This window comes from Solea senegalensis, linkage group LG10 (assembly GCF_019176455.1).
Source record: "Solea senegalensis isolate Sse05_10M linkage group LG10, IFAPA_SoseM_1, whole genome shotgun sequence".
Taxonomy (NCBI): Eukaryota; Metazoa; Chordata; class Actinopteri; order Pleuronectiformes; family Soleidae; genus Solea; species Solea senegalensis.
Genome location: NC_058030.1, coordinates 3,111,599 through 3,121,973, shown reverse-complemented (window position 1 = coordinate 3,121,973; position 10,375 = coordinate 3,111,599). Strand labels below are relative to the sequence as shown.

The following is a 10,375-nucleotide window of genomic DNA, read 5'->3' as shown; positions in this document are numbered from 1 at the left end:
CATCTACAAATTGACCGGTGCTGTGATCCACCATGGTAACATGAAGTTCAAGCAGAAGCAGCGTGAGGAGCAGGCTGAGCCAGATGGCACAGAGGGTGAGTACTTCTCATCATATTCCCGTCATATTAAAGTAAACAACAGAAGTAAAGTTCTTGGGTACATTGGTTTCTATGACGGACAATCATTGTCAAGTCTTGTATTAATTCTAAGTGATCTAACATTTTATAGATGCTGACAAGGTTGGTTACTTGTTGGGTCTGAACTCTGCTGACATGCTGAAGGCTCTGTGCTATCCCAGAGTGAAGGTCGGAAATGAGTTTGTCACCAAGGGACAGACTGTACCTCAGGTATACAAAAAATACTGATATTTTTTTTCAAACAAATGTATATTTGTAGTATAAATAGATCATGCTTGCAAAAGGAGTACCACTATTGCTCTTCTATTTAGTCTAGTAAGTGGACAAAAACGACAATTATCGCAGATTAAGTCAAAACAAATATATTTCTTTTTCTATAGGTCAATAACTCAGTTACTGCCCTGGCCAAGTCTATCTATGAGAGGATGTTCTTGTGGATGGTCATCCGTATCAACCAGATGTTGGACACTAAGCAACAAAGGAACCACTTCATTGGTGTCCTGGATATTGCTGGTTTTGAAATCTTTGATGTAAGCTTCAATCCCTGCAGCTCATCATCTTTATTTGTTTCATAACGGCTTCATTGTTAGTGCCCATAAGAGATAGGCTGATTATTTTGCTCTCTCGCAGTTCAACACCCTGGAGCAGCTGTGCATTAACTTCACCAATGAGAAACTGCAACAGTTCTTCAACCACCACATGTTCGTCCTGGAGCAAGAGGAGTACAAGAAGGAGGGTATCATCTGGGAGTTCATTGACTTCGGCATGGACTTGGCTGCCTGTATTGAGCTGATTGAGAAGGTATACATCAATTCTACTACTACTGTACTGTATACTACTGTATATAAGACTAAAGAATTACTTCACTTAATACCTTTCTCTCTGCATTTTCATCAAGCCCATGGGCATCTTCTCCATCCTTGAAGAGGAGTGCATGTTCCCCAAGGCAACAGACACATCCTTCAAAAACAAGCTCTATGATCAACATCTGGGCAAAAACAAAGCATTTGAGAAGCCCAAACCTGCAAAGGGCAAGGCTGAGGCTCACTTCTCCCTGGTGCACTATGCTGGTACTGTGGATTACAATATCGGTGGCTGGCTGGACAAGAACAAGGACCCACTGAACGAGTCTGTGCTGCAGCTGTACCAGAAGTCTTCAGTTAAACTGCTGGCTGCCCTGTATCCTCCCGTTGTTGAGGGTATGATGTCCCACAAGTGAATTAAAACATGCAAAAAAGATTTAACATATAGTACATTTTTGAAAAACTATCATGGGTTTGTGTGTTAAACAGATAACACCAAGAAGGGAGGCAAGAAGAAGGGTGGTTCTATGCAGACTGTGTCTTCACAGTTTAGGGTAAGGTTGAACTAATGAATAACATTACAAATTAGATTTTTAATTAATACACATGTGAAATTTCACGACAATTTGTAATATTATGTATCTACAGGAGAACTTGGGCAAGCTGATGACAAACTTGAGGAGCACCCATCCTCACTTTGTGCGTTGCTTGATTCCCAATGAGTCAAAGACTCCAGGTACAGACATATGACTTTATGAGTGTCTGGGTGTGACTGTGTGTTTTCGGAATGGCTTAATATGGTGTCTAATCAACAGGTCTGATGGAGAACTTCCTGGTCATCCATCAGCTCAGGTGTAATGGTGTACTGGAAGGTATCAGAATCTGCAGAAAAGGTTTCCCCAGCAGAATCCTCTACGGTGACTTCAAACAGAGGTGACACCAAACAATTTTCAAAAACTTCCCAGTATTTTACACAAAGTTCAGAAACACTGACCTTTTACTCTTTCTCAAAAAGGTACAAGGTACTGAATGCCAGTGTCATTCCTGAAGGCCAGTTCATCGACAACAAGAAGGCTTCAGAAAAGCTGCTGGGTTCAATTGATATTGATCATGACCAGTACAGATTTGGACACACAAAGGTAAGACCATGACTTAATTGTTTTACTTCAATATGCACATTCTCTTCCTGGAGAGATTACCAAATTACAGAATACAGAGTATGTGCTCAGAGGGATGGAGCAGTGCTGCACTTTAGTCCCCTCACGACGCCCCTATGAACGCCATTTTCATTTTAGGCCATTTTTAATCTCTCAGGGCTTGCTACTTAGAGAACTTGTACAATACAATGTAAATGTTTTTGATCTTTGCCTTTAGTTAATTTAAAAAGTCCAAGTTTCCCCTTAACTACAATAGGCAGGAAGTAAAGGAGCCGACTTGTATTTTAGCAGAGGTTGTAAGTGATGCTTGAATTTAGTCAGTTACCATGGTAGTTAATTTGCTCGATTGTTGTACCTCACAAATTCTTACCTGGTTGACCATCTCACTGACGATTTTCCAAAGCAATTTCTATGACCCGATTTTCCTCAAGGCCTTGGAACCACTTGGAGTACCTAAATATAATTTGTTTCTGTTTATTCAGGTGTTCTTCAAGGCTGGTCTGTTGGGTACTCTTGAGGAGCTGAGAGATGAAAAACTGGCATCTCTTGTCACTATGACTCAAGCTCTCTGTCGTGCTTACCTCATGAGAAAGGAGTTTGTGAAGATGATGGAGAGGAGGCATGTTGAAAATAAGCTCTTATGTACACAGAGATATAGTATAAAATCACCACCATCAACACCAATTTTTGAAACGACTATTTATTGTTCACAGGGAAGCCATCTATACCATCCAGTACAACGTCCGCTCATTCATGAATGTCAAGCACTGGCCATGGATGAAGGTCTACTACAAGATCAAGCCTCTGCTGAAGAGTGCTGAAACTGAGAAGGAGCTTCAGCAGATGAAGGAGAACTATGAAAAGATGACCTCAGACTTGGCTACTGCCCTGGCCAAGAAGAAGGAGCTGGAGGAGAAGATGGTTTCTCTTCTGCAGGAGAAGAACGATCTGCAGCTGCAAGTGGCATCCGTAAGTGCACATTTAACAGGTGTAACGTTTGTAAGTTTTGTTGATCAAATAATGACGTTCAAACTCTTATGTTATTACAATGACATAGGAATCAGAGAATCTGTCAGATGCGGAGGAAAGATGTGAGGGACTCATCAAGAGCAAGATTCAGCTTGAGGCAAAACTCAAAGAAACAACTGAGAGATTGGAGGATGAAGAAGAAATGAATGCTGAGCTCACTGGCAAGAAGAGAAAGCTGGAGGATGAATGCTCTGAGCTGAAGAAGGATATTGATGATCTGGAGCTGACCTTGGCCAAAGTGGAGAAGGAGAAACATGCCACAGAGAACAAGGTATTATCTTAAATATCATCACCGTTATTATTATTATTATTGTTATTATTATTATTATTATTATTATTATTATTAAGCTAAAATTAAAAGTCGATATCAGTATCATTTTTATCAACAACCTCTGCTGCTGCTTGTATAAATGACATTGTATGTCTATAAACATGCCACCACTAACTCTCACTCACTGTCCTGTATAAACTTATAACTTGATACAATTGTTGTGTATCTGCTCCTGGTCTCTTTCCTCTGTCTCTACCTCATCTCCCTCTTATGCTTTCTCTCCCCCTTGCTGTCCCCCACCTCTCCTCCCCCATTTTTCCTTTCACCCCAACCGGTCGAGGCAGATGGCTGCACATCTTTGAGTCTGATTCTGTCACAGATTTCTTCCAGTTTTTTTCTCTCCACTGATGCCTAGTGCTTGCTCATTGTGTGAACTTTTGGGTTTTGTCTGCTCTCCATGATGTTGTCTATGCACAGTGCCTTGAGATAATGTATGATGTGTTATGATTTGGCGCTATACAAATAAAATCATCAACTGATGAATAACCACATCTTGCTTTAAAAACATAGGTCAAGAACCTGACAGAGGAGATGGCCTCTCAGGATGAGAGCATTGCTAAGCTGACCAAGGAGAAGAAAGCCCTTCAGGAGGCTCATCAGCAGACTCTTGATGACCTCCAGGCTGAGGAAGACAAAGTCAACACTCTGACCAAGGCTAAGACCAAGCTTGAGCAGCAAGTCGATGATGTAAGTTTACAAAATCACTCAAGTTTACAAAACAAAACGCTTTTTGAACCATGACATTAAATACTAATATCAATGTGCAGCTTGAAGGTTCTCTGGAGCAAGAGAAGAAGCTGCGTATGGACCTTGAGAGAGCCAAGAGAAAGCTTGAGGGTGATCTCAAACTGGCCCAGGAATCCATTATGGATCTTGAGAATGACAAGCAGCAGTCTGAGGAGAAAATTAAAAAGTAACCTAATTTGGTTTCCATCACTACTTTGAACATTAATCATATTCTAAAGATTTTCTATATCAGGTCAAACTTACTTTGGACTTTTATTTCACAGGAAGGACTTCGAAACCAGTCAACTCCTTAGCAAGATTGAGGATGAGCAGTCAATGGGTGCTCAGCTCCAGAAGAAGATCAAGGAGCTTCAGGTAACAGACATATTGCACTACTTATTACAGTAGTACTATATATTTTTAACTTTGAATGGTGACTAAAGACCAATATATTTATATTTAAAAGGCCCGTATTGAAGAACTGGAGGAAGAGATTGAGGCTGAGCGCGCTGCTCGTGCCAAGGTTGAGAAGCAGAGGGCTGACCTCTCCAGGGAACTTGAGGAGATCAGTGAGAGGCTCGAGGAGGCCGGCGGTGCCACTGCAGCTCAGATTGAGATGAACAAGAAGCGCGAGGCTGAGTTCCAGAAGCTCCGTCGTGACCTTGAGGAGGCCACTCTGCAGCATGAAGCCACTGCTGCTGCTCTTCGTAAGAAGCAGGCTGACACCGTGGCTGAGCTGGGAGAGCAGATCGACAACCTCCAGCGTGTCAAGCAGAAGCTTGAGAAGGAAAAGAGTGAATACAAGATGGAGATCGATGACCTGTCCAGCAACATGGAGGCTGTTGCCAAGGCAAAGGTAGACAATACTTTAGGTGTTATAATATAAGTTAACTATGTATGATACATTATATAACTCAACCAAAAATGTAATATTTTATTTGTCTTCTCTCAAGGGAAATCTTGAAAAAATATGCCGTACACTTGAGGACCAACTTAGTGAACTGAAGACCAAGAATGACGAAAATGTCCGTCAAATCAATGACCTGAGTGCACACAAAGCACGTCTCCTGACAGAAAATGGTATGTAGTTAACCTAAAAACACAGCAACCTTCTGTATATAAACCAAATACTGAAACAAATGTTTGATCATTTTCTCAAGGTGAGTTCGGCCGTCAACTTGAGGAGAAGGAAGCCCTTGTCTCCCAGCTGACCAGAGGCAAACAGGCCTTCACTCAGCAGATTGAGGAGTTGAAGAGACACACTGAAGAGGAGGTTAAGGTAAAAACATTTTTAAGAGCATCTTAAAATTCCTATGCTAGGTTTAGACATGTTGTTTACTCATCTATATTTCTTCTTTCAGGCCAAGAATGCTCTTGCTCATGCAGTGCAATCTGCTCGCCATGACTGTGATCTGCTAAGAGAACAGTTTGAGGAGGAACAGGAGGCCAAGGCTGAGCTGCAGCGTGGCATGTCCAAGGCCAACAGCGAGGTGGCTCAGTGGAGAACTAAGTATGAAACTGATGCTATCCAGCGCACTGAGGAGCTTGAGGAGGCCAAGTGAGTATTACTCAAACAAGAACATGCCCAGATGTTTCCTCCTGATGTTTTAAAAGTTCCTAGGTATTGGTAAATGTAAAATTTTTCATTGGAAAATACATTTTGATTTTTTTCATAGGAAAAAGTTGGCTCAGCGTCTTCAGGATGCTGAGGAACAGATTGAGGCTGTGAATTCCAAGTGTGCTTCTCTGGAGAAAACCAAACAGAGGCTCCAGAGTGAGGTGGAGGATCTCATGATTGATGTGGAGAGAGCTAATGGACTGGCTGCTAACCTGGACAAGAAGCAGAGGAACTTCGACAAGGTAATGTTTATATTAGGCAACCTCAACATAAAATCACAACAGTATGTTTTTGGAGGGAATGTTATTTTTTTTCTCTATACTGATTACTACAAAACTGTAAAATTTGAATAGGTCTTGGCAGAGTGGAAGCAGAAGTATGAGGAGGGTCAGTCAGAGCTTGAAGGAGCTCAGAAGGAGGCTCGCTCTCTTGGCACTGAGCTGTTCAAAATGAGGAACTCTTATGAGGAGGCTCTGGATCAGCTGGAGACCATGAAGCGTGAAAACAAGAACCTGCAACGTGGGTTTCTATTTGATTGTGTTAGCAATTAGACTGTGGTCCACACATATTTGGGTTTATGACATTTTACACACACGTCTTTGCAGAGGAAATCTCGGATCTGACTGAACAGATTGGTGAGACTGGTAAGAGCATCCATGAGCTGGAAAAGGCCAAGAAGCAGGTGGAGACTGAGAAGTCTGAGATCCAGACAGCTCTTGAGGAGGCTGAGGTATGTTTTTTTTAATATGGGAAATTACTTTTTAATGGCAGACTAGGCCTGGAGGCAAGGATAAAAAATGTTTCTTTTTGTTATGACTAGGGAACTCTGGAACATGAAGAGTCTAAGATCCTGCGTGTCCAGCTGGAGCTCAACCAAATCAAGGGTGAGGTGGACAGGAAGCTGGCAGAAAAAGATGAGGAGATGGAGCAGATCAAGAGGAACAGCCAGAGGGTGATTGACTCCATGCAGAGCACTCTGGATTCTGAGGTCAGGAGCAGGAATGATGCCCTGAGAATCAAGAAGAAGATGGAGGGAGACCTGAATGAGATGGAGATTCAGCTTAGCCATGCCAATCGCCAGGCTTCTGAGTCACAGAAGCAGCTCAGGAATGTTCAGGCACAGCTGAAGGATGCTCAACTGCACCTTGATGATGCCGTCAGAGCCCAGGAAGACCTCAAGGAACAGGCTGCTATGGTGGACCGCAGGAACGGTCTCATGATGGCTGAAATTGAGGAACTTAGAGCTGCTCTGGAACAGACAGAGAGGGGTCGCAAGATTGCTGAACAGGAGCTGGTGGATGCCAGTGAGCGTGTTGGACTTCTGCACTCTCAGGTGAAAAAATGCAATAATTTCTTCAATCATTCATAAAAGAGTTTTTAAATAACATGGACAATATGCATGCAATGTCTTAAGTAAGTATTTTGTATCTTTCAGAACACAAGCCTTCTGAACACCAAGAAGAAGCTTGAGTCTGACCTGGTTCAGGTCCAGGGTGAAGTGGATGACACTGTTCAGGAAGCAAGGAACGCAGAGGAGAAGGCTAAGAAAGCCATCACTGATGTATGTTTACATTTTTTAAGTATCCTACTTGAGCTAAATTGTGTTTTATTCATGGCATTTCTAATTAAATGGTCTATTATCTAGGCTGCAATGATGGCTGAGGAGCTGAAGAAGGAGCAGGATACTAGTGCTCACCTGGAGAGGATGAAGAAGAACCTGGAGGTTGCTGTTAAGGACCTGCAGCATCGTCTGGATGAGGCTGAGAACCTGGCCATGAAGGGTGGCAAGAAGCAGCTTCAGAAACTCGAGTCTAGGGTAAGACAACCATGAAAGAAATTGGCTCAGATGAATAAAAATAATGAAGCTTAAAAAACACCCTGATTCTAAACCTTGTCCATGTTATGTGGTTTTCCGAAGGTGCGTGAGCTGGAGGCAGAGGTAGAGGGTGAACAGAGACGCGGTGCTGATGCAGTTAAGGGTGTTCGCAAATATGAGAGGAGAGTGAAGGAGCTCACCTACCAGGTATGGTCATGGTTGATTTAGCATAAATCAATCAAATACTATACTTCCTACTTTGCATTATATCAATGCATTAACATTATAATCTGTGTATTTTCTATGATAGACTGAGGAGGACAAGAAAAATGTTAGCAGGCTGCAGGATCTGGTTGATAAGTTGCAGCTCAAGGTGAAGGCCTACAAGAGGCAGGCTGAGGAAGCTGTAAGTACATCACATTTACTTCATATTATGTAACATTTCATTGTTTGTATTTCTGCTCACCTATCTTGACCAATTACTTTATATTGTACAACAGGAGGAGCAGGCCAATGTTCATCTGTCCAAGTGCAGGAAGATCCAGCATGAGTTGGAAGAGGCTGAGGAGCGTGCTGACATCGCAGAATCCCAGGTCAACAAGCTGAGAGCCAAGAGCCGTGACTCTGGAAAGGTACATTTCTGTGTGATAAACAAAGACTAAAATGTAGTAGAGAAATCACTGAAAGTTGAAGGTGTTTGAAATTAACCTGCTTAAAGTCATACTTTTGTTTTTTTGCGTTTTCAGGGAAAAGAGGCTGCCGAGTAAAGCATGCTGGCTGGATTGGTGATTTCTAATCATATAATATGATGTGAAAAATGCTGTAAAAAATAAATCTTCTCCACTTTGCTTTCAAATTGCTGTCTGTGTTCTTATTTTATTCAAGATAAAGTAGGATGTAGAGCTGAAACGATTAATCGATTACTAAATTAATCAGCAATTATTTTGATAATCGAAAAATCGGTTTGTTGCTTTTTTCATGATTAAAACAAGATGTCTGATTGTTTAAGCTTCTTAAATGTGAACATTTTATTCATTTCTTTGCTCTGGATAACAAATAAATCATTAAAGGTCAATCATTTGGTTTGTGAACAAAACAAGACATTTGAGTACATCATCATTTCCAGGTTTGACGAACACTGATCAACATTTTTTAAGGTTTCCTGATATTCTGAACACCAAGCGATTAATTGATTAATCGAGAAAATAATCGACAGATTAATCGATCGTGAAAATGATCGTTAGTTGCAGCTCTAGTAGGATGTGATTTCATGTTTTACAAAATTCCACTTGTTTTTCATTCTGATTTTTTCTTTTTAATGAGAAATTACATAATTTTTCTCTTCAGTGTTTAAAGACTGCTCTCACTTAGACTTTTCCATTGTGTTCAGAAAGTTACTTATTTCATCATTCATCCTGTCTCGACCATGGGTGATATAAAGACACACTGATAGTGTCATATTCAAAAATGATTGTACAGAAATATGCATTGATAATGGTGTTCATAACATTAAAATGTCTTCCCTTAGATTATGTGACAACACATGGAAAGGAAAATTAGCAGAAATGCTCCTGAACCTAATCACAATTCAAATCCTCAACGCAAACCCAACCAGTTCCTCAGTAAGTCGGTTCTGCCTTAGTGGGACCAGGTTTTGGTCTCCATGAGAACTACTTGTCCTGACAAGGTCTGTATTTATGCCAGAAAGGACTTTAAGAGGTAAAAAAAAAATACTGCAACTACAAACACATTCTCACACCATTCTTACTGAGGATACTTAATACATAATTGAATGCCTTTACCCTAACCTTAACCATCACAAATAAATGTCTAACCCTAACTCCCTCACTCCGTGTGGTTTATTAGTTTTTTGGTCCTCACAAAGACACACACAATGACAAGGATGCAGGACTTGCAGGAATTAGCTGCTTTACTGAATTACTATTTAATGTGGCAAGTGTTTTGATTTTCAGTAGTGACTGAAACTAGCTAGCCAGCTACAGATGAATAAAATGAAGCTAATAGCTGAACATTTAGCTATAGCTAAAACAAAATTAAGTATATCCCCTTATTCTAAAATGACTATTGTCATGAGAATATGTTAAAATGATTACAACCAACATATAATGAAAGTAATTAACAATAAAATGTAATGTATGTAAATAATGTCACATTATTTACATACTTACATATAAGCCTGTTTGTGCCACCTGGAAGAAAAAAAAGAACGCATACCCAAATCATAAGTTTGACATCATAAGTCATTTTAGATATTTTCACTTTTACTTTACTTCCTTAGTCCTTACTACCTTAAGGTAGTGGGTTTTTACAAGTGAAGCTAACCTAAGAATAGCTTACTTTAACAATGTTGGAGAAATTAACTTCAATTGGCATAAATTGAAGTCAGAATAATTCAACTATATTTTTAGAAGTGTATAATCACCTAATTGAACGAAGTGTTGTATTTCTCCTACTGTGATGTTTTTCATTACCCCAGAATGGCCGCCGTCAGCTCTACGTAGCTTTTCCTTAAATTTAAATCAAATATAGGTATGTGTAAGGCAGTTACATATTTGTGCCACAGGGCGTCGCTGTTGCACTGTCTTTGTGGCAGGAGTTTAATAAGCAAAACGTTCTCCCAGGACACCGTCATTTTACGGTTTCTAGTCCGTATGGGGGCGCCATTTTGGCTCAGAATTTACTTCACCTTGCCCCGCAAAGTGTTGGAGCTAGCAGGCCAGCCACGGTGTTTGAAAGT

General features: G+C 40.8%; 1 protein-coding gene across 2 annotated transcripts; it reads left to right on the top strand.

Annotated features, from left to right (window-relative positions):
* Positions 1–6: 6 nt before the first annotated feature.
* LOC122775680 (myosin heavy chain, fast skeletal muscle-like) lies at positions 7–8,473 on the top strand. 2 transcript variants are annotated; one of them, XM_044035764.1, is made up of 29 exons: positions 7–95; positions 229–347; positions 518–667; positions 768–938; positions 1,036–1,336; positions 1,430–1,494; positions 1,589–1,676; positions 1,756–1,873; positions 1,956–2,079; positions 2,580–2,716; positions 2,811–3,066; positions 3,155–3,397; positions 3,968–4,144; positions 4,225–4,370; positions 4,468–4,558; positions 4,650–5,039; positions 5,137–5,263; positions 5,344–5,462; positions 5,545–5,741; positions 5,860–6,043; positions 6,155–6,320; positions 6,407–6,531; positions 6,622–7,134; positions 7,237–7,362; positions 7,447–7,617; positions 7,720–7,824; positions 7,928–8,023; positions 8,118–8,249; positions 8,364–8,473. In XM_044035764.1, the coding sequence occupies exons 1-29, from the start codon at positions 41–43 to the stop codon at positions 8,382–8,384; spliced, it is 4,713 nt and encodes a 1,570-aa protein (XP_043891699.1). In that variant the 5' UTR covers positions 7–40; the 3' UTR covers positions 8,385–8,473. The 2 variants fall into 2 exon arrangements, with proteins under 2 accessions (XP_043891699.1, XP_043891698.1); XM_044035763.1 differs by lacking the exon at positions 8,364–8,473 and having other exon boundaries at positions 8,118–8,294.
* The last annotated feature ends 1,902 nt before the right edge of the window (positions 8,474–10,375 follow it).